At 47.7% G+C, this 24,774-nt stretch overlaps 1 protein-coding gene across 1 annotated transcript in view; it reads left to right on the plus strand.

The window, feature by feature from the left end:
* Positions 1–12,222, plus strand: part of LOC142311220 (uncharacterized) — a 49,175-nt gene extending 36,953 nt beyond the window's left edge. The window contains exons 5-7 of the mRNA XM_075349431.1: positions 270–370; positions 543–642; positions 11,048–12,222. Of these exons, the coding sequence (XP_075205546.1) occupies positions 270–370; positions 543–642; positions 11,048–11,934 (1,088 nt within the window). The 3' untranslated portion in view covers positions 11,935–12,222. The remainder of the gene's footprint in view (positions 1–269; positions 371–542; positions 643–11,047) is intronic.
* The last annotated feature ends 12,552 nt before the right edge of the window (positions 12,223–24,774 follow it).

The following is a 24,774-nucleotide window of genomic DNA, read 5'->3' on the forward strand; positions in this document are numbered from 1 at the left end:
GTTGGGGAACATTGCCTGAGCAGAAGGAGGCAACTGTTTTTTCAGGATAACCTTGTATGCGGCTTGATTCATTCGTTCGCGAATGTTTGTTGAATTTTCTTCTTCATGCATCTAAAGTGTATGGGACCTTTAGCTTGATCTGCCAATGTTTGATAATAGCTATTCCACGCAGATCACTGGGTGAGAGTGGACTCTGTAGTGAAACGTAGGGGGCAGGCTGGAGGGACAAATAGATGCACCCATTTTTGTAATGTGTTTGTATTCTGCAGATGGGCCCAGTGACTGCTGTGTTCCTGAGCAATGCATGTCTTCTTTCTCGGCGCAAGATTGGCAAGAGAGGAGGTATTGCAGCACCCCGCAGCATTCTCAGGTGACTGAAGCTGAAGTCTGACCAAAGCCCCTTTTTGATATTTAGGAGCTGTATTGATCTACTGCACATTTTAAGCTCATTAAATATAACCTTTGTTAGTAAACTTAGTGCTTACAGTTGTGCTTCTCTAGCTGGTCTGATGTGATCACAATTTTTGTACGTACTGAACCAGGGTGAAGATCTGAAAGCTATCAAAGTCGAGCTTGTCCCAGAAGAAGATTGTGACTCTTCTTACTATAAATTGGAGGAAATTCCTATAGATGTAAGCCAAGGTGAGTAACAACCAAGAGTGACATATTGCCTAGATTCAACTATTAGAACACCTTTCATCCCACCCCACCCTTGAGATAAATACCCAGTTCACTCGGTTTTGAAAAGTTATTAATTTACCTCCAATAATTGTCAGCCAAACACTTGTTCATCCAATTGTTACTTCCAAACTGCCCATACCCATGTTTGTTACACACCCCAGACAGCTCAAGCAGGGGAGAGAAGAACCCACCCTCATATCCTCACTGATATTTGTAGCTTCTGTGTAGAGATATAGCAGAGCTGAAGTATGTATAATTACAAACCCATATCTAATTTCTGAGCTGTCAGCTCTCCCCCTCACTGATTGCTGTGAAATATATCATTACAAACCCTTCCAGATCTCATTTTACAGCAGTCAGTCTTGGGGAGGTTGATGGCTGACAGCACTTGAGACAGGATATAGGTTTGTAATGATGCATAGAACAGCAAAATCAGTGAGGGTGTGAGCTGATGCACTTAGAAATGAGATATGGGTTTGTAGATATACATACATCAGCTCTGCTATTTCTCTACACAGAAGCTACAGAGATCAGTGAGGAAAGAAGGGTGGGTTCTTTTCTCCCCTGCATGATTGACTTGGGAGTGTGTAATAAACATGTGTAACACATAACCGCTCTAGAGTTCTGTATTATTACAAACCATCCCTGATCTGAGAACTCTGCAGCTACCATGTACAGATACAGCAGAACTGAGTTATGTATCATTACGATCATGGAGTCTGTAAAGCACTGTGGAAATAATGGCTCAAAGTGTTGTAGTGCGTATGCGCGGGCGGTCTTTAACCTTTCCTCGTGCCTGTGCATTACAGTACTTTGCTCTGCCCTCAGGAGGACACATCAAAGTGCACATGCGCAGGAGCGCTATGGGGGCCTCTGTGTGGATGAAGCAGGATGCATCATGCACACAGGGCTGGGCAGGAAGCCGGCAATTGCACAAGATGCAGGAGGCGCTGGACCAAGAGCAGTGAGACCTCTCCGGCCAGAACGCCCCCTAGGTAAGTATTATAAAGATGTTTTCTTTATCGTTCCTTTGGGAGACCCAGACCATGGGTGTTTAGTTTCTGCCTCCGGAGGACACACAAAGTACTACACTTAAAAGTGTAGCTCCTCCCTCTGAGCTTATACACCCCCTGGTAGCCAGTCCTAGCCAGTTTATCGCTTTGTGTTCAGGAGGCATACATCCACACATGCATTCTCATCTGATTTGTTTGACTTTTGGAAAGAGTTTGAAGAAAAGCTGGTCCATCTCTGGACTCCCGGCATGTCCCTTCTCACCCCACTGTGTCGGCGGTGTTGTTAAGGTTGATTTACAAGGCTGCAGCCTTACATGCCGCGCTCCTTCACCATCCCTTCTGGGCTCTGGCTTGAAGTGGGAGCCAGCACGGTCTCCATGCCTGGCAGGAGTCCGGTCTCCATCCACAGCCCCTTGAGGATTCTGTTGGACCGGAGCACTCATCCCCAGGGACATGGCCCTGCGTTTCAGCAGCTAAGTACCTGAGACGTTTATGTTGGGGGTCCCGGTTCTTTATTGTAAGGGGAGAGTATGCTGTATGTGATTGTTTTAACTTTTCCGGCGGGTTCTCTAGCTTTTACCTGAGAACCGCGCCGATGGTGCCTGCTTGTCGGCCTCGCCGCTTAAATTTAGGCCCTGGCTTCGCCGGAGGCCTAGTTTCATTTTCCTGCCCTCGCATGTCACTCATGCAGAGGGACAGGTTCGGCTCATCCCGGCGGCCGTTCTACACAGGGGAGGGACACTCCCCACTGCTGGGGCATCCCTCCTTCCCTGCAGGTCTCTATAGCCCTCCAGTTCCCGCTCTTTTATAGGAATGCCCTCTTCTCAGGCAGAGTTCACTCTGCTCTGGGACATCCTGCATTCTGCATCTCTGCTGAGGTGCTGCGACTGGGGGACCGGGCTTCGGGATCTGGAGGGCACACAACACCGCGCTCAGCGGTCTGGTAAGCCACAGCCGGTCTCCGGTTGTGGACCTCTGTATATTCTCCCTGGGGTTCATTCTCTGCAAAGCCCCCACTCCAGCAGCATGTCTCACACAAGGAGCAAGGCTCCAAAGCTTTATTCTGCATGCACTGCATGTAAGCTCCTGCTGCCTGAGCCGAGCACCTATCCACATTGTGATGTCTGCTCTAACTTGGCGGTGCCACAGCCTGGAGTCTCACCCCCAGTGGTCTCTCAGGCTGCTGCTGCACCTGTGACTGAACCCCCGGCCTGGGTAGAGTCCTTTTCTAGGTCCATATCCCAGTCATTTGCTGAGTCCATGGGACTTTTGTCCAGGACTTTGATGAATATGCATCAGCCCCCCTCACAGGGTGCCTCTAATACTCTTGACAGAGGACTCCTATCCTCTGACCTCAGTCCATTGAAGCTCACGGAGGATTCATCATCTGATCCCAGACCCCGTCCTTCTAAGAGAAGGCGCAGGGTTTCCTCCCCCTCCCCATCCAACAGCTCTGTCTCAAGAGCTGACTCTCAAGATGAGGAGGATGCCCTCACTGGGGGCTCGGAGGCTATGTATCCCTTCGATTTCTCTGAGGGTGACTCAGATCTTAGTGATTTGATTGCTTCTATTAATTCTGTGCTGGATCTCAATCCGCCAGTGTCAGAGGAGCAACTCTCTTTGGCAGAAAAACATCAGTTTACCTCGCCTAAGAGAGTGAAGAGTGTGTTCTTTAACCACTCCAGTTTTCAGACCGCTGTGACCAAACCCAGGGCCTGCCCTGACCAACGCTTTCCAAAGCGTGGTTCTGATGACCGGTTTCCATTTCCACCTGAGGTGGTCAAGGAGTGGTCTCACTCCCCAAAGGTAGACCCTCCGGTGTCTAGGCTATCAGCCCGGACCGTTGTGTCGGTGGCTGACGGCACCTCACTTAAAGATTCCACTGACCGTCAGATTGACCTTCTGGCCAAATCTGTGTATGAAGCTGCGGGGGCCGCGTTTTCCCCGACTTTTGCAGCAGTGTGGGCTCTCAAAGGCATCTCTGCTTCTCTAGAGGAGATGCATTCCCTCACCAAGGAATCTATGCCTGAGATGGTTACCTTAACTGCTCAGGCTTCAGCTTTTTCATCCTATGCCATGTCTGCCATGCTAGAGGCTGCTCACCGTTCTGCGGTGGCTTCAGCTAATTCCCTTTTGCTGGTTCACGGCTGTTTGGTGAACAGCTGGATGAAATCATTAAAGAAGCTACTGGCGGGAAGAGTACTTCCATGCCACAAACCAAGACCAGGAAACCCGCCCAGGGTAGGAATCAATCGAGGTTTCGTTCCTTTCGTTCCTCCAACTGGTCATCCTCTAAGCCTTCCGCCTCGTCCGCTAACTCAGCCAAGGATCAGAAATCCAACTGGCGCCCAAAAGCGCGTCCGCAGAAGACCGCAGGAGGTTCTGCCACTAAGGCAGCTTCCTCATGACTCTCGGCCCGCTCCAGCCACGTCCTTAGTCGGTGGCAGGCTCTCCCACTTTGGCGACGCTTGGTTAAAGCAAGTCTCCGATCAGTGGGTGAGAGACATCATATCTCACGGCTACAGGATAGAATTCTCTTCCAGCCCTCCAAACAGATTTTTTCTCTCAACTCCCCCCTGCTCCAAGGCCGCCGCCTTCTCGCAGGCCGTGGCGTCCTTGCAGGCAAACGGAGTGATTGCCCCACTTCCCGCTCAGGAACGGTTCAGAGGTTTTTACTCAAATCTCTTCCTAGTTCCAAAAAAGGACGGTACCTTCCGGCCCATCCTGGATCTCAAGCTTCTCAACAAGCATGTCCGGGTGCGGCATTTTCGCATGGAGTCTCTGCGATCAGTCATTGCCTCTATGACCCAAGGGGAGTTCCTGGCGTCCATCGACATCAGAGATGCCTATCTACATGTGCCAATCGCTGTGTCACATCAGCGTTGGTTACGTTTTGCGATAGGAGAGGATCATTTCCAATTCGTGGCTCTCCCCTTCGAGTTAGCCACGGCCCCTCGGGTATTCACCAAGGTCATGGCGGCAGTGATTGCGGTCCTGCACCTCCAGGGGTTAGCAGTGCTTCCTTATCTGGACGACCTTCTGGTCAAGGGTACATCCAGCGCAGACTGTCAGCGGAGTGTTTCGCTCACTCTCGCCACCCTAGCCCAATTCGGGTGGATTGTCAATCTTCCCAAATCCACTCTGACTCCGACCCAGAGTCTCACGTACCTAGGGATGCAGTTCGAGACTTTGCCGGCACTTGTGAAGTTGCCCTTAATCAAACAGCAGTCTCTCCGGTTGGCGGTGCGCTCTCTCCTGAGGCCCCGCCGTTATACCCTCAGGCGTCTGATGCAGGTGCTGGGTCAAATGGTGGCCTCCATGGAGGCGGTTCCCTTTGCCCAGTTCCATCTGCGTCCTCTGCAGCTGGACATTCTCCGCTGTTGGGACAAGCGGCCTTCCTCCTTACAGAGGTTAGTGGCTCTGTCGCCACGGACCAGGAGCTCTCTTCAGTGGTGGCTTCGACCCCTCTCCCTGTCCCAAGGGCGCTCCTTCCTGACTCCGTCCTGGGTGATTCTCACCACGGATGCCAGCCTATCCGGATGGGGAGTGGTACATCTCCACCACAGAGCACAGGGCACTTGGACTCCGTCCGAGTCAGCCCTTTCAATCAATGTGCTGGAAACCAGAGCTGTGCTTCTAGCTCTCCTAGCCTTTCACCACCTGTTGGCGGGCAGGCACATTCGAGTCCAGTCAGACAACGCGACAGCGGTTGCCTACATCAATCACAAAGGCGGGACACGCAGCCGCCTGGCAATGTTGGAGGTCCAACGCATTCTTCAATGGGCGGAGGACTCCAAGTCCACCATATCCGCAGTCCACATCCCTGGCGTAGAAAACTGGGAGGCAGATTATCTCAGCCGTCAATCCGTGGACGGTGGCGAGTGGTCCCTGCACCCGGCAGTGTTTCAGTCAATCTGCCGCAAGTGGGGCACTCCGGACGTGGACCTAATGGCATCCCGTCACAACAACAAGGTTCCGGTTTATGTGGCTCGCTCCCACGATCCTCAGGCCTTCGCCGCGGACGTTCTGGTTCAAGACTGGTCCCAGTTTCGTCTGTCCTACGTGTTTCCCCCTCTAGCTCTCTTGCCCAGTGTCCTGCGCAAGATCAGAATGGAGGGCCGTCGAGTCATCCTCATTGCACCGGACTGGCCCAGGCGAACTTGGTATCCGGACCTGCTCCAACTGTCCGTTGAGATGCCGTGGAATCTTCCGGACCGTCCAGACCTGCTCTCGCAAGGTCCGTTTTTCCGCCCAAATTCTGCAGCACTCAAATTGTCGGCGTGGCTCTTGAGTCCTGGATTTTGACGGCTTCTGATATTCCTCCTGAAGTCATCTCCACTATGACTCGGGCCCGTAAGTCTTCCTCCGTCAAGATCTATCACAGGACTTGGAAAATTTTCCTGTCCTGGTGTCGCTCTTCCGGCCATTTTCCTTGGCCCTTCTGTCTTTTTTACAGTCCGGTCTGCAGCTAGGACTGTCCCTCAACTCTCTCAAGGGACAAGTCTCAGCTCTATCAGTGCTGTTCCAGCGGCGTCTCGCCCGGCTGGCTCAGGTCCGCACCTTCATGCAAGGTGCGTCTCACATCATTCCGCCTTATCGGCGGCCCTTGGATCCCTGGGACCTTAACTTGGTCCTCACGGTATTGCAGAAACCCCCTTTCGAGCCCCTTAGGGAGGTTTCTTTGTATCGTCTTGCTCAAAAGGTGGCCTTTCTAGTTGCTATAACTTCTCTCAGGAGAGTCTCTGATTTGGCTGCGCTCTCCTCGGAGTCACCTTTTTTGGTTTTTCACCAAGACAAGGTAGTTCTCCGTCCGACCCCGGACTTTCTTCCTAAGGTGGTCTCTCCCTTCCACCTTAACGAGGATATTTCCTTGCCTTCCTTCTGTCCGGCCCCTGTTCATCGCTTTGAGAAAGCGCTGCATACTCTAGATCTGGTGCGTGCTCTCCGGATCTATGTGTCTCGCACCGCTGCGCTTAGGCGGTGCACCTCTCTTTTTGTGCTAACCACAGGGCGGCGCAAGGGTCTCTCTGCTTCTAAGCCGACCTTGGCCCGTTGGATTAGATCGACCATTTCGGACGCCTACCAGAGTACTCGGGTGCCTCCCCCGCCGGGGATCAAAGCACACTCGACCAGAGCTGTCGGTGCCTCTTGGGCTTTTAGGCACCAGGCTACGGCTCAACAAGTCTGTCAGGCTGCCACTTGGACTAGCCTGCATACCTTTTCGAAGCACTACCAAGTGCATGCTCATGCTTCGGCAGATGCGAGCTTGGGCAGACGCATCCTTCAGGCGGCTGTCGCCCACTTGTGAAGTTAGGCTCCGCCTACTTCTTAGTTTTTTCTGTTTATTCCCACCCATGGACAGCTTTGGAACGTCCCATGGTCTGGGTCTCCCAAAGGAACGATAAAGAAAAAGAGAATTTTGTTACTTACCGTAAATTCTTTTTCTTATAGTTCCGTATTGGGAGACCCAGCTCCCTCCCTGTTGCCTGTTGGCAATTTTCTTGTTCCGTGTGTTATCACCGGCTGTTGTCGTGGACAGAGTCTCCGGTTGTTCCGGTTCTTACTCGGTTCTACTTGTGGGTGGCTATTCTCCTTCAGCTTTTGCACTAAACTGGCTAGGACTGGCTACCAGGGGGTGTATAAGCTCAGAGGGAGGAGCTACACTTTTAAGTGTAGTACTTTGTGTGTCCTCCGGAGGCAGAAGCTAAACACCCATGGTCTGGGTCTCCCAATACGGAACTATAAGAAAAATAATTTACGGTAAGTAACAAAATTCTCTTTTTTTATGTTATAAAGAGCGGCAGGGGGCACTTATGTACAGTATTCCAGAATGCTGTATATAAAGGCCCACTGGTGGTGGCTGAAGCTCATAAGGAAAAGCCTGGTGACAGGTTCCTTTTAAATCCAATCATTGTTGCACTACATTAAGAGTGATGGGACATCACTAAAAGATTGGATTTCAATTGAATGGAGGTGGAACTTTAGTCACTGTTTGCCTCCCACTTGGACTTCTGGCCATACTAGTGGCTTCTTCAACTTATGAATACATTGTTGAGTCACGGGAAGACCTACAGAAAGAGAACGGTATCAAAAACTGTTGTTACCTAAGTTGAGAAAATAGCATCTTGAACGAAAATGGTAATAGGCAGGTTCCTTTTCCAAGCCATCGTGTCTGTCCCCACAGTCCTCACTTCCTGTTGATTACCTGATTTGGTCCAAAGGCAGATAGAAGCCGGCATTGTTAGGTGCGGGGCTTGTGTATATCACAACCCCATGTGAGTCCCAGCACTGTGATTCCGAACACCGCTGAAAGGGTGCTGGTACGGGAGGTGAGTATAGTCTTTATTATTTTACCTGAAGCAAACATGCGGAATCAGAAGGGGTTGTCCTAATAGTGGACAATTCTTTTAACAGGCCATGGACTGTGCCTTGTAAAAGTATTCATACCCCATGAACTTTTCTTAATATTTTTTTTTACATTACACCCACAAACCTAAATGTATTTTATTGAGCTTTTATGTGATAAACCAATTCAAAGGAACAAGTATTTGTGAAGTGTAAAGGAAATTATACATGGTTTTCTAAATATTTAAAAAATATGAATCTGAAAATTGTGAGATTTATTTGTATTCACACCCTGAGTCAATACTTTGTAGGACCACCTTTTGCATCAAATACTGCAGCAAGTCTTTTGGGGGATGCCTCTACCAGCTTTGCACATCTAGAGGTTGAAGTTTTTGCCCATTCCCTTTGCAAACTAGCTCTAGCAGTGATATTGGATGGAGGCGTCTGTGAACAGCAATTTTCTAGTCTTGTCACAAATTCTCAATGAGATTAAAGTCTGGAATTTCAATGTGCCATTCACACACATGAATACATTTTGATCTAAAATGAATGGTCCTGTCACAGTCCAGATGACCTAAATCCCATTTAGAATCTGTGACAATAGTTGAAAATTACTGTTCAGACTCCTCCATCCAATATCACTGAGCTGCAGCTATTTTACAAAGACAATGGACAAAAATTTCAACCTCCTAGATGTGCAAAGCTGGTAGACCTACAGTGGCATGCAAACGTTTGGGATCCCCTGGTCAAAATTACTTTTATTGTGAACAGTTAAGCAAGTTGAAGATGAAATGATTTCTAAAAGACAAAGATGACACATTTCCTTTGTATTTTAGGGAAAACATTTTTTTTTCATCTTTTACATTTTTAAAATTAAAAAAAGGAAAATGGGTTGATGCAAAAGTTTGGACACCCTTGGAGATTTGTGTGCGCAGATAACTTTGACCAAGGTTTCAGATCTTAATTAGCTTGTTACGATTATGGTTTGTTCACTATCATTGTTAGGAAAAGCCAAGTGATATCAATTTCTCAGCTTTATAAAAACTCAGCCTCCTCTAACCTTGTGCCAAAAAAACAGCAGACATGGGTACTTTGAAGAAGCTGCCTTGCACTCTGAAAATGAAAATGGTGGAGGCCCACAAAGCAAAGTGTTTTCAAGTTGCCCTTTCCTTAGTTCGAAATGTAATTAAGAAATGGCAGTTAACAGTGGAGGTCAAGATAAGGTCTGTGAAAGCTGCTCAAGGGATTGCTAGAGAGGTAAATCAAATCCCCCACTTGCCTGCAAAAGACCTTCAGGGAGATTTAGCAGACTCTGGAGTTGGGGTACATTGTTCTACTTTGCTGAGACACCTGCACACATATGCCCTTCATGGAAGAACCATCAGAAGAGGGTGCTATTAGGTACCGTACATGCAGGGTGCCTAAAGTTTTACATCGGACCATATTCTTTTTTTGTTACATTTATTTTTCATCTTTTATATTTTAAAATTATTTATTTTTTGCCTAAAATAAAAAGGAAATGTGTCACTTTATGCCTTCTAGAGATCACTTCATCTTCAGCTTGCTTAACTGTATCCAATAACAGTAATTTTGACCAGGAGGTGCCCAAACTTTTGCATGCCACTGTATTCCAAAAGACTTGTACAAGTGATTGCAGTAAAAGGTGGTCCTACAAAGTATTGACTCAGGCGGGATGAATACAAATGCACGTCACAATATTCAAATTTATATTTTTTTAACACTTTAGAAAACCATGTGTTCTTTCCTTTTAAACTTCACAAATATTTGCTCTTTTGTGTTGGTATATCACATAAAATCACAATCTGGCCACATTCCAAATATACTAATTCACTTGCATTGAGCAAGGCTTCACACATTTAGTTGGCACATGAGTAGCACTGGCACCAGATAATCCTGATGGTGTGCGCAGTCAGAAATCTACAGTAACGTAGACTGACTGTAGACTTGAGCCCCAAGCCTGGACAACCTCTTTTAAGTATATCGCAATTTATGGGATTTTTCTCCTGAATGTTCCTACAACACGTGTAGAGTTGTGGAGCTTTTCATAGCTGTAAAACCTCCAGAACAAGCGTGCACAACAGTGCCAGATCGACGCAACCCCATGGTCTGCAATATTACCAAAAGTATTACCTTTTAAGAAGGTGCTTTATATTTTAATTATGTGCCATTAATAATAGTTGGGGTCCTAAAACTAGAATCGGTACCTATCAGGAAGGTAGAGGTGCCCTTCTTATGGGTGACAGCCTAGAAAGGAAGAGACCATGTAATCATGAGACTGAAGCAGTCAAGTGTTTCATGTCTCCCAGAAACTACATTGAATATACCATCTCTCATACATGGCAACATCTTCACATCATCTACTCCTTTTTGTGCTACAAGAGTCAGGATTGAGCCAAAATATGGCTGTCCCAGAAGTGACCACACAGAACCCCATTTATAATTAGCCGTACCTACTGTTCTATTGGTCTTCATCATGACCTGGAAAGTACATATGGCCATGCAGATGGTTTAGGGAGTGGTATTGCGGGCTGCTCCAAGCCCCAGGGCTTCAGGTTTTGCCCCCCCTGGTCTAGAATAGATATAAGAGAATCCATACAGCCCGGGGACTGAGGATTTAGAGTTTAACGGCATATGGAAACATAATTATAGGCTAACCCTATATGATCTTGGGTAACTTTAGCTAAGGGTGCCACTCGGCCAGAACTGACTCTACTAATTTAAAAGCACAAAAGGTCCTCATTGACTTCAGCCATATATTTGGGTAGTGATGAGTAGAGTTTATTCAATAGGGTTCAATGTATTTTTCTGAAATATTTTTCTCTGTATTCCTATAAGGAGATCTAGTGAGATTTGTTATTTGGATGAAAGACAAAATAAAATGGTATAGTAACTTTCTTTTGTACAGGTCTTTGATAGAAACACAATGTATAAAAACACTGTTTTGGCAGAATGCTAAATAATATATATTTTTTTTTTTTCCCAAGCAGATGACTTCACAGGAGATAAGGAGAAATCTCTCTTATCGCCAGATTGTGGATCAAAAGACAACAGTTTCATTGAAGTTAAGTGTGAAGAATACCCCAGTATGTCTCCAGTCCATCATAGCAGAGCGCCATCACAAAACTACAAGAAACCTGCTCCTTATCCATCACATACTGTTAGTGAAAGCACAGATGGTGATGGAGGCAACATTTTTCTAAGTTCTGAATGCAGAGACCATGAAAAAAGCTTGAGTCTTTCCGAACACTGGAGAATTAGCAAAAACGAATGGCCATTTCCATGTTTAGAATGTGGGCGAAGCTTCAAACGTAAGGATCACCTGAAGAGACATCAGAGACTTCACCAAAATGAGAGACCATATTCCTGTTCTGAATGTGGGAAAGGTTATAACCACATATCAGTTCTGGTTGAGCATCGGAGAATTCACACAGGAGAACGGCCTTTTTTATGTAATGAATGTGGGAAGTGTTTCGTTTATAAATCGGCTTTTTTTACCCATCAGAAAATTCACTCCGGGGAAAAGCCATTTTTTTGCTTGTATTGCGGGAAATGTTTTACCAGAAAATCAGTTCTTATTGACCATGAGAAAATTCACACAGGGGAGAAACCGTTCTTATGTCAGGAATGTGGGAGACGTTTTACACAGAGATCAGTATATGTCAAACATCAAAGAATTCACACTGGGGAAAAACCATTTTCATGCTCGGTATGTGGGAAATGTTTTGCTCGGAAATCTTGTCTTCATTTACATGAGAAAATTCACACAGGAGTGAAGCCATTCTCATGTTCTGAATGCGGCAAAAGTTTTATTCACAAAAGAGCTCTTGTTAGACATGAGAAAATTCACACAAAACAGAAACCATTTTTGTGTTAGAAATGGGGCATTATTTTTATTTTTTTTCTACCAGTCACATTTTGTAATGAGAACATTCACATAAATGGGTAATTCGGAGGGCAGATCACTCGGCATGGGCGCATTTGTCTTGAAATAACACAAAGAATATTTTTTATACAGGTTTCCAAACCCTCATCTCCTTGTATCATGTACGCTCAGCTACTGAAAGAGGTTCTCCGAGAAAAAAGTGGTACAAATGTAATAATAAAATAAGTTCCAAAGTACCTAAAATTAGCAAATCATGTTTTTTTGTCTAAGGAGCTAACCCCTTACCATTAAAGATTTTTCAGATCTAACATTTGCCTTCATGTGGTAACTTTGGAATGCTTCTTCCAATCCTAGAGATTGAGTTTTTCTGTGACACTTTTGCACGTTATGGTAGTGATAATATTCTGTTACAAAAATTTGAGTTTAGGAAAAGTTTGAAAAATTAGCAATTATCAAGTTGTGAATTTGTATACCCATATCAAAACGTTCTACAGCTCAAAATGATTAACATTTGCCATTTTATCTCCTTTTCACTGGAATTTCTTAAATATCATTTTATTTTTTTAGTATGTTAGAAAGGTTAAGTTAAGCAGCAATTTGTCATTTTTTTTTCCAAAACAAAATTTACAATCTATATCTTTACAGACCCAGTTAGTTTTTACTTTAACAAGTAGAAAAACACTGGCACTGCCTAAAGTCACATACGAGTCGTATGTGAACAGCAAGCCAAAAACATCTTAAGTTGTGTTTTAATCGCACTGATAGGTTGATACAAGTCCACAATCCAAGAGGTATTAGGGACACTCGCCACCAGATGAATATGAAAAACTTCTTTATTGTGCCTTTACATAATGCCAGGGAATACGGGAATGTATAGAATAAAAGTTGTTTCGCTTGTAGCCCATGCTTCCTCTAAAGGCGGCGTTACACGCTACGATTTATCTGGCGATATGTCATCGGGGTCATGGATTCCATGACGCACATGCGGCATCGTTAGCGACGTCGTTGTGTGTGACACCTACATGCGACTCCGAACGATCGCAAATAGGTTGAAAATCGTTGATTGCTGACACGCCGTTCAGTTTTAAAATATTGGTTGTCGTTTGGAACGCAGCAGACATATTGCTACGTTTGACACCCTGCAAACGACGAACAACATCCACACGACCGCCTTGGTCAAGCAATATATCGCTGATCGCTGTTGCATCGTTGGTGAGATGTATACGTGTGACCGCTACAAAACGACCTATGTGCGATCTCGGCAAATCATAACTACGATCTGGGCGTGTCACATCGCTACTGAGATCGTCAGATAAATTGTAGCGTGTGAAGCGGCCTTAAGGCAGAGGTGTCAAACTCAAGAACTGCGGCCCAAATCTGGCTTGCCACATCATTTTATGTGGTCCATGAGGTAAAGGAGTTAAATTTAAATTTTGCGCTGGCGCCATCCTTGCAGCAGGCGGCGCTTGTGCAAATTGACCTCATGGTGGATTTCAGTAAAATGGCACCGGTAGCACTGAGCAACATGCGCAGCCACCAGCGCCATTTCCTGAAGAATCCCCAGAGATCAATCTGCGCAAGCACTGCCCGCTGCCAGGATGGTGCCAGTGCAAAACTTAATTAAGGATAAGTAAAAAACACATAGAGGTAATGGAGGGGCCTGAACAGAGGTGAAGTCCCCTTCCTCTGGGCACACCCCAATGCACGACAATATAAATAGAAGAAAACTTCTTGCTGTGTTTTCTGGTGCACGGTGAAATCTTCTTTGACATGGTCGATGTTGAACTATAATAGATAAACAATATTAGTAAAGAATTCTAACTTTTCTACTATATTCATATCCTTTTGCATATAGTACATTTCCAATTGGTAACGTATTGAGTCATTCTACAGAGCTGTCTCTATACTCCTGTTATATAGAATATATTCTGAATTGGGTACGTTTTCCGTAAAGCAGTGTTTGCTGTCAGCACTATCCCTGATAATGTAAATATTAGTGCACCACCTACCACCATTAGAAAGAACTATTTTCATTGGCAAACAATAATTCAACTTTCATTAAAAACTTGTTGCGCTCCACTGATCTGAAGCCGCAAGTATCCCAGATAACCTCCTCACACATGCACTGAATGGGACCTTGCTATGTAATTACACGCTTTATAAAAGTTCAGCTATATTAAGACACTAGCTGTACTACCCGGCTTCGCCCGGGTTAATAACTGCTGTTAACAAAATAGAATGTATTAACAAAAATGTATTCTGCACACAAAAACCACAAAACAAATAGATATAAATGTAATTATTAAATTGTTGCCTATATTAACCAATCAGAGCTCAGATTAATTAACTGTAGCAAAATAGAAGCTAAGCTGTGATTGGTTGCTATTGGCAGCCTGATAAATCTCCAGGCAACAGAAAGCCCTCCCCCCTGACAGTATATATTAGCTCACACATACACATATAGACAGGTCATTTGACTGACAGCTGCCGTATTTCCTATATGGTACATTTGTTGTTCTTGTAGTTTGTCTGCTTATTAATCAGATTTTTATTTTTGAAGGATAATACCAGACTTATGTGTTTTAGGGCGATTATGTGGCAAGGTTGGTGTATGTGTAGTGAAATGTGTGCTGAGGGTGGTATATGTGTTCAAGCATGTGGTAGTGTGTGGCGCATTTTTTGTGTGTGTTCATATCCCCGAGTGTGGTGAGTATCCCATGTCAGGGCCCCACCATAGCAACTGTACGGTATATACTCTTTGGCGCCATCGCTCTCATTCTTTAAGTCCCCCTTGTTCACATCTGGCAGCTGTCAATTTGCCCCCAACACTTTTCGTTTCACTTTTTCCCCATTATGTAAATAGGGGCAAAATTGATTGGTAAACTGGAACGCGCTGGGTTAAAATTTCGCCTAACAACATAGCACCCGGCGCTGCCCGGGATAGTAACTGTCTCTATGTTTCTCTCCCATTCTCTGTCTGTCTCCCCCTCTGTATATATCTCTCTGTCTCTCTATCTCTTTGTCTGTCTGTCTCTTTCCCTGTCTGTCTCTGTCTCTTTCTCCGTGTGTCTCAATATCTTTCCCTATCTGTCTATCGATCTCTTTCCCTGTCTGTCTATCTGTCTGTTACGGTTGCTGCGAGCACTGGAGACTATGTCCAGATTTCTTGCTACTGCACATGTGCGAGCGCTGGAGACTAAGTCCAGATTTCTTGCTACTGCACATGTGCGAGCGCTGGAGACTAAGTCCAGATTTCTTGCTACTGCACATGTGCGAGCGCCGGAGACTAAGTCCAATCTTGGAGCCATTGCACATGTGCGGGTGACATCATCGCTGACACGAGGTCACATGTCTCTGACACCTTCTATGCCGATTGGTCGCTGGTCATGTGCTTGTGACGTCTTGCTCGGTGATAGGCCAGCATGACGTCACTCCTGTCGTTCTGGAAGCGGATTGGCTCTGGTGTCCTCCATCTTGGATGAGGCACAGAGTCTATATAAGACCCTGACACACGCCGCATGGTGCTCAGTCCTCTTGGTTCATGCATATGAGTAGACGCTCTGTGCGCGTTCCTCTAGGCATTCCTCTGTCTATGCTAGGTGAGCGCTACCGGCAGGGTAGCGTTCTTATACCTTACAGCTTCGGCTGCTGTCCGTATCCTTACCTCTTAGGGGAGCGGACATAGGCAGGTGCCTGAGGCACATGGTCTGGTTGGGCCTTGTGATTGTACTCGTAGGTGGACGTTGCCGCTAGGGTAACGTTCCTTATACTGCGTCTGGCAGTTGTTCGTATCCTCGCACACTAGGGGAGCGAACAGAGGTAGGAGCTTTGTGCGGCTTACGCTGCTGTTCGTCTCTTTTGCACCACTAGAAGAGCGGACCTAGGCAGGTGCCATATCTAGTGGTTCGTGTCCTCGCACACTAGTGGAGCGAACGCAGGTAGGAGCTTTGTGCGGCTTACGCTGCTGTTCGTCTCTTTTGCACCACTAGAAGAGCGGACCTAGGTAGGTGCCATTTCGCACACATTGCCTTTGTCTCTGTGATTATTAACAGAGATCATTCCACACACCCTCCAAGTAAGGGAGGAATTGCTTTACTTTCTTATTATATCCTTCTGTGAGTTAACAGAGGTATTGCACTCTGCCATAGTCTGCAGCAAAGTCTTTGCACGGTGGACCCTGACTGTCTGATACTCCTTTCGGTTATTATCAGACAGCCCCCCGTAACATTAGGACTGAGCCAAGGGTCTGGCAGTTATGGCAGAATATCAGCAGTTACACCGTTACATACAAGTACTTGAGTCACGGCTCAAGAGTATAGAGGATAAACCTCAGACCATGGTGACATCTGCACATGATCCTCGACTTGCTCTACCAAACAGATATTCTGGCGATGCCAGATCATGTCGTGGTTTCATTAGTCAGTGTCAGATACACCTAGAGGTTAACTCTTCTCGCTTCTCTACGGAGAGGTCCAGAGTAGGCTTTATCATCTCCTTACTTCAGGACAAAGCCTTAGAATGGGCTACTCCCCTATGGGAGCGCTCTGATGTGGTTACTCTGAGACATCAAGACTTTCTTGATGCTCTTAAGGCGGTATTCATGGGTCCGCAGGTTACCCATGATGCGGCCCTGAGACTGTTAGATCTATCTCAGGGTTCGTTATCCACTAGTTCTTATGCCATTGCTTTTAGAACTCTGGTGGCAGAACTAGATTGGCCAGAGAAGGTGTTGATTCCTATCTTCTGGAGAGGGTTGGCTGGTTATGTCAAGGATGCCCTTGCTACTCGTGAAGTCCCTGCTTCTCTGGAGGACTTGATCACAGTAGCAACGAGGATCGATGTACGCCATAAGGAACGTAGACTCGAGGTCTCTTCTTCACGCCCTAAGCATCGGGCTATTCCAGTTGTTGAGGGTCCACTACCATCTTCCTCAGCATCTGAAACATCTCCCACTCCTATGGAGTTAGGTCATACGTTCTCCAGACTACGCAAGTCTGGTCCTCCTATATGTTACGTATGTCGTCAGGCTGGGCACTATGCCAACAAGTGTCCTAGTCGTCAGGGAAACTCCCTGGCCTAGTAACCATTAGAGGGGGGTTACTAGAGACGTCTTCTGCACCCTCTAAGTGTTGTATCCCAGGTCAGCTCTCGTTATCTGAGAATACATGGCCTATTATGGCTTTTGTGGATTCCGGAGCTGACGGGATTTTTGTGTCCTCAGGATTTGTAAAGGGACACAATATTCCCTCTATCATGTTAGAGGCGCCTATTCCTGTCCGTGTTGTTAATGGAACTATGTTGTCTGACTCCATTACATTGAGGACAGTTCCCTTGCGCCTTTCCCTGTCTCAGGGTCACATAGAGGAGATTTCTTTTCTTGTTTTGCCTGAGGGTATAGACGACGTCCTTCTGGGTCTTCCATGGCTTCGGACTCATGCTCCTCACATTGACTGGGAGTCTGACAGCATTATTAGTTGGGGTTCGAAATGTCAGTCCCGATGTCTTCCCTTACCACCTAAGGTCGTTGCAGTTGCATCAACTGATCTCTCTCCCATACCTACACCCTATTTGGATTTCGCTGACGTGTTCTCCAAACAGGGTGCTGAGGTTCTTCCACCCCATAGGCCGTATGACTGTGCCATAGACCTTATCCCAGGTTCGGTTCCACCTAAAGGCAGGGTTTACCCCCTGTCGATACCTGAGTCGGAGGCCATGTCGACCTATATAAGAGAGAGCTTAGAGAAGGGGTTCATTCGTAAGTCTGTCTCTCCCGCGGGAGCTGGGTTTTTCTTTGTTCGGAAGAAAGAGGGTGATTTGCGTCCCTGCATAGATTACAGGGGTCTCAACGCAATCACAATAAAGAACAAATACCCATTACCTTTAATTTCGGAGCTCTTTGACAGACTGAGAGGAGCTCAAGTTTTTACGAAGTTGGATCTGCGGGGTGCGTATAACTTGGTACGAATTCGAAAGGGTGACGAATGGAAGACCGCTTTTAACACCCGAGACGGTCACTATGAATACCTCGTCATGCCTTTTGGGTTATGTAATGCACCCGCAGTATTTCAGGACTTCTTCGTAAATGATGTGTTCAGGGATTTACTGTTATCCTCAGTAGTGGTGTATCTGGACGACATCCTGATTTTTTCTCCTGATCTGGAGACTCATCGTCAGGATGTCGTTCGTGTCCTTTCCCGTTTAAGGGAGCACTCATTGTTTGCTAAACTCGAGAAATGTGTATTCGAGCAGTCCTCATTGCCTTTTTTGGGTTACATTATCTCACAAGAGGGTCTGGCTATGGATCCTGCGAAGCTCTCTGCTGTCCTGCAATGGTCCGAACCTCATTCCTTGAAGGCGGTGCAACGCTTCTTAGGATTTATAAATTATTACAGGCAGTTCATACCCCATTTTTCTACTTTGGTGGCCCCTTTGGTGGCCTTGACTAAGAAAGGTGCTAATCCCAAAGCCTGGTCTACTGAGACATCTCAGGCTTTTGAGGCAGTAAAAAGACACTTTTCAACTGCTCCCGTTCTTCAAAGACCCGATGAGAGTAAGCCCTTCCTCTTAGAGGTTGATGCCTCTTCAGTGGGTGCTGGTGCGGTCTTGTATCAAAAGAACGGTGCAGGTAGAAAAAGGCCGTGTTTCTTCTTTGCTAAAACCTTTTCACCGGCAGAGAGAAACTATACCATTGGGGATAGGGAACTGCTCGCCTTGAGATTAGCCTTGGAGGAGTGGCGTCACTTGCTGGAAGGAGCGAAACATCCTTTCCAGGTCTATACAGACCATAAGAATCTGACATACTTACAAACCGCTCAGCGTCTGAATCCTCGCCAAGCCCGCTGGTCCTTGTTTTTCTCCCGCTTTCACTTCTCCATCAACTATTTGTCTGGGAGTAAGAATAACAAGGCAGACGCCCTGTCTCGCTCTATGCTTTCTACCCAGGAAGAGATTGACGAACCTCGTCTTATCCTTCCCTCCAGGGTTTTTCATACGCTCTCCCCTGTGACGTTAGACCAAATCCCACCGGGCAAGACATTTGTTCCGCCTGATCGACAGAATGATATACTGTCATGGGCCCACACCTCAAAGGTGGGTGGGCATTTTGGTATTAGGCGGACACGAGAGTTACTGGAGAGGTGGTATTGGTGGCCGCACTTAGCCAGCCACGTCAAGAGATATGTCGGTTCCTGCTACTCGTGTGCTCGCAACCGTCCATTACGGCAGAGACCGGCTGGGCTCTTGCATCCTTTACCAGTGCCAGATAGACCATGGGAGGTGGTAGGCATGGACTTTGTGGGTGATCTTCCATGTTCACAGGGACATAGATTTGTGTGGGTCATTACGGACCATTTCTCCCGGATGGTTCATCTCGTACCGTTATCGAGAATCCCATCTTCCAGGGTACTAGCCAAACTATTCCTCAAGCATGTCTTTAGGCTTCATGGGATGCCAGATCGTATCATTTGTGATAGAGGCCCGCAATTTACTTCCCGTTTCTGGCGAGATCTTTGTAGCCTTCTGCAAATTGAGTTGAATCTCTCTTCGGCATACCATCCGGAGACTAATGGTTTGGTTGAACGTACCAATCAATCTATGATTATATACCTTCGACACTTTGTTGCTGAGAACCACGATAACTGGTCCTCCCTCCTACCCTGGGCAGAATTTGCCCTTAACAATTCGCTGGCTGAGGCCACTGGGCAGACACCGTTCGTACTCAATAATGGGCAACACCCTAGGGTACCGGTACCGTTTCCCGCTGCTGCACCTCCTCCTCTTGTGGCCGACTGGGCAACTAATGCCAGAGAGGTTTGGGATCGGACTCAAGAGTCGATCCAAGCAGCTAAGGACCGTATGAAGACGGTGTCCGATCGGTTTCGTCGCCCGGCTCCTGTCTTTTCTCCAGGGGACTTTGTGTGGCTCTCTGCAAAACACGTGAGACTTAGAGTGAGCTCTGTCAAATTTGCTCCTCGCTTCCTGGGTCCTTATGAGGTTCTTCGACAGGTAAATCCTGTAGTCTATCAATTGAAGTTACCTGTCCATCTTAGGATTCATGACAAATTCCATGTCTCACTGCTAAAGCCGGCTATTTTACCTCACGCTCGTGAAGTGCACTCTCCTGCCTCTGATTCCTCTCGCTCTAGCTATGAGGTACGAGCCATAGTTGGTTCTAAGATGGTTAGAGGGCGCAGGTTCTTCTTGATAGATTGGGAGGGCTATGGCCCGGAACATCGCTCTTGGGAGCCTGAGGAGGCTGTCCATGCTCCCGACTTAGTTGCCGATTATCTGCGTCGCCGGGAGGGGGGCCCTTGAGGGGGAGGTACTGTTACGGTTGCTGCGAGCACTGGAGACTATGTCCAGATTTCTTGCTACTGCACATGTGCGAGCGCTGGAGACTAAGTCCAGATTTCTTGCTACTGCACATGTGCGAGCGCTGGAGACTAAGTCCAGATTTCTTGCTCCTGCACATGTGCGAGCGCTGGAGACTAAGTCCAGATTTCTTGCTACTGCACATGTGCGAGCGCCGGAGACTAAGTCCAATCTTGGAGCCATTGCACATGTGCGGGTGACATCATCGCTGACACGAGGTCACATGTCTCTGACACCTTCTATGCCGATTGGTCGCTGGTCATGTGCTTGTGACGTCTTGCTCGGTGATAGGCCAGCATGACGTCACTCCTGTCGTTCTGGAAGCGGATTGGCTCTGGTGTCCTCCATCTTGGATGAGGCACAGAGTCTATATAAGACCCTGACACACGCCGCATGGTGCTCAGTCCTCTTGGTTCATGCATATGAGTAGACGCTCTGTGCGCGTTCCTCTAGGCATTCCTCTGTCTATGCTAGGTGAGCGCTACCGGCAGGGTAGCGTTCTTATACCTTACAGCTTCGGCTGCTGTCCGTATCCTTACCTCTTAGGGGAGCGGACATAGGCAGGTGCCTGAGGCACATGGTCTGGTTGGGCCTTGTGATTGTACTCGTAGGTGGACGTTGCCGCTAGGGTAACGTTCCTTATACTGCGTCTGGCAGTTGTTCGTATCCTCGCACACTAGGGGAGCGAACAGAGGTAGGAGCTTTGTGCGGCTTACGCTGCTGTTCGTCTCTTTTGCACCACTAGAAGAGCGGACCTAGGCAGGTGCCATATCTAGTGGTTCGTGTCCTCGCACACTAGTGGAGCGAACGCAGGTAGGAGCTTTGTGCGGCTTACGCTGCTGTTCGTCTCTTTTGCACCACTAGAAGAGCGGACCTAGGTAGGTGCCATTTCGCACACATTGCCTTTGTCTCTGTGATTATTAACAGAGATCATTCCACACACCCTCCAAGTAAGGGAGGAATTGCTTTACTTTCTTATTATATCCTTCTGTGAGTTAACAGAGGTATTGCACTCTGCCATAGTCTGCAGCAAAGTCTTTGCACGGTGGACCCTGACTGTCTGATACTCCTTTCGGTTATTATCAGACAGCCCCCCGTAACACTGTCACTTTCCCTGTCTCTTTCCCTGTCTGTCTCTTTCCCTCTCTTTCCCTCTGTCTCTTTCCCTCTGTCTGTCTCTGTACCTGTCTTTGTCCGTCTCTTACCCTGTCTGTCTCTTTCCCTCTCTTTCCCTGTCTGTCTTTTTCCCTGTGTCTGTCTCTGTCTCTTTGTCTGTGTCTGTCTCTTTCCCTGTCTGTGTCTGTCTCTTAACTTGTCTCCCTCTTTCCCTGTCTGCCTCTTTCCCTGTCTGTCTCTTTCCCTGGCTGCATTGTGACACACCAACATTCCATATAAGGGTGTGGCTGCGCATTCTTTTGTAGTTCTGGCTGCACTGTGGCTCCCAGCTCCATTTGCTTTAATGGAGGCAGGTTTTTTGGTGAATAACTGTAAAGCGCGGGGTTAAAATATCCCCTCAAAACATAGCCTATGACGCTCTCGGGGTCCAGAAGTGTGAGTGTGCAAAATTTTGTGGCTGTAGCTGCGACGGTGCAGATGCCAATCCTGGACATACATACATACACACATACACACATTCAGCTTTATATATTAGATTTTACATACATTGTGCCAATTTATAGTCAAGCATTATAATTTTTGAAGTGTTCCACTGCATTTGCCTTTTCTAAATTTTCATGCAGCATTATAAGACTCAGCAAGGGATATGACCTTTTTTGTACACATAGTAGACTGAACAATTAAAGGCACAGGACACAGAAATAGAACAATAGAAGAAATATCTTCCCACAGCCCTTGTATATGCCAGTGCCACGTAATTGCTGTAGCTATATTATTTTCTCAGAGAAAAAAAAATGTTATTTTACTGCCATGAGAAACTATAGGCACTTAAAATTGAGGGGTGTAAAATAAAACTAGCTTATGCATGTGTACCACCCTGAGAGGGGCCCGGCCGCTTCCTCCGCTTGCTCGGGCCAAGTCGCTCGAGGTCCGGGCTCGGGTTGTCGGTGGCACGAGTGCCTCCGGACCGGGGGCCACGTCACTCTTGTTAAGTGAAGTAGGCGGTGGGAGGATGGTGGTCGTGTAATGGGTCGCAACGCCACCCACGGGTTGTGGTGATGGGAGAAGCACCACCGCTGCAGCTGAAGTAATGGCAGGCTTGTCCGGGATCGGTGTTGCGGCCGCAGCCGAGATGTTAGCCCCTCCGTGGGTAGAGGCGGTGTGTCCCGGGGCCCGGTGGGGGACTGTAAGGGTTGGTGGTTGTTGTAGTCGGGGTGCAGGGCGCCGTGCCGCGATGTAGTGTGTCGTGCCCGGATGGCACTGGTGTACTCACGATTAATTCACACCGAGTCACTGGTAAACCAAAGTTCGGTAGTGGTCGGTCCCCGCGGCCGGCTGCTGATGTCCCCTGTGGGGTTGATGGTGGCCCCTTTTCCCATGCACCTCTGGATGTTTGCGTTTTGGCCCCCCCTGCCTAAGCAGTGGTAGCCCGCTCCCCGGCGTTGAGCTGTCGGAGGAGCCCTCGGTTGCCCGCAGGCGCTGGCCCGTCGGGTGTTTGGCCCTTGGCGGTGGCGCTCACCCGGTCTCGGTGGGCTTTTGCCTTCTTTCGGGACTTTGGTTGTGGATGAACCCCTGAGGTCCGGCCAGCAATCAGTCAATTCACCTATACTCAGTGGCTTCTAAGCTAGGACGGGGTCTGAGTACCCTTCTGTTTTGTGCTCCGGTACACATTTGACTCCCTGGTTCGGGACCGGCGGGCCACAACCCAGCCCGGTCCGTACGGTTCCGCCGGTTGCTGTACCGGTACTCCTGCAAACGGCCACCACTGCCTGCCTGCCTGACGTTTTCCAAGGGGCCCAGGCTCCTACCCGGGTCCCTGACAGTTTCTCTCCTTTTTCACCTCCTGTCACTGTCAACTCTCAACTTTCTCTGTTTGAACTTCCTGCCCCAGGACAGTAGTCTCCTTGGTGGGCGTGTCTTTCCGCCTGACTCTGCCCACCTGGTGTGCTCTACTTGCCCTGGGGGAGGCATGAGGTCTCCCTATCGGGTGACATGTGTGTGACCTCACAGGGGGTGTGGGTGTGAAAGTATGTGGCTGATGTAATTACCTGTGACCCCTGGGGCCCAGGGCATCACATACCCCCTTGGTTTAATGCAGACCGTCCGTGGGCTGCCCGACCAACTCTGGTTTATTTTTCTGTTTTTTCAAACTGTAAAACGGGAAAGAAAAATGGGAAAAACACTTACAATTATAATAACATTTGTACAAACTATGGTTACTGAAAGTCTTCCCTTAACGGGAGGCATTTTACTTTAACGTTTCAAACTATATTAAACGGGAACGGGTCCATGTCCTTCCGCCTTTCCCACCCAATCAACCTAGCCTTGATGCTGCCCCTAAGAAATGGGCAGCACCCCTTTTCCCCAGTCCGGAAACAGGAACATGGGAGGTCTCCCAGGCGGGAACGGGTACAGTGCAGTGCACCCGGCAGTTGTTAAAGGGCTCCCCAGAGGATGGTCACCGGTCCCGGTGGTGACCGGACCCCAGACTGCTCTGCTGCGGGTCCTACCTCCAATCTGCCTTTCCGGAGGCCAACGGAACGGGAAGGCATGATAAAGGGGCAGGATAGGGCAATATTTACATGCCCAAAAGTTTTTGGGTGGCCGGCAAGTCCACGGCCTTGTCCATGAGCAGTCACTCACGCAACAGGGGTTTTAACATCACACAAGTCCCAACGGGGACGGGTCCTTTTAGCTAATCAGATTTCCATTTCACTCAGCGGGAGGTTCCTCTTCCTCAACCTCCGATACGGATTCACCCTCCGCCTCAAACATCTCCAGAACGCAACAGGCCCAAGGGGAAAGGGCCATCCGGTATCCGTTCCCCCCGCATCGCGGGATGTACGTGGCCGTCGGAGCACTGCCATCCAGGAGACTTTCGTCGGCCTCCTCTGACCCTGAGCAAGCATTGTTGACCTTAGGGAGATCAACATATCCACTGCGGAGACACCATCACGTGTTTCTCAACGCAGTGATTCTAGAGCATTGCCCCCTGGAAGTATGCAAATAAGAAAGCCGCGGAGACACCATCACGTGTTTCTCAACGCTGGCAGGAAACTAGCCAGGTCTTTCACCGGGCAGGAACAACCACGGGAAGGGCAGTCTCCAGTCAAGGAGACCACCTATACCAAACATGGTATCCATCCACAGACAGCCGTTTCGGGGTATTTGCCCCTCATCAGTGTGGAGTAGGAATCTGGCTAGTGGGGGGCAATGCCTAGTAAAAGACTACTTAAGCAAGCATTGTTGACCTTAGGGAGATCAACATTTTTGCATATTCTTTTATGCAAATTTTGCAAAATGCATAAAAATTATTCTTTTATGCATTTTGCATTTTCTTATTTG

Source organism: Anomaloglossus baeobatrachus, chromosome 5 (assembly GCF_048569485.1).
Source record: "Anomaloglossus baeobatrachus isolate aAnoBae1 chromosome 5, aAnoBae1.hap1, whole genome shotgun sequence".
Classification (NCBI taxonomy): Eukaryota; Metazoa; Chordata; class Amphibia; order Anura; family Aromobatidae; genus Anomaloglossus; species Anomaloglossus baeobatrachus.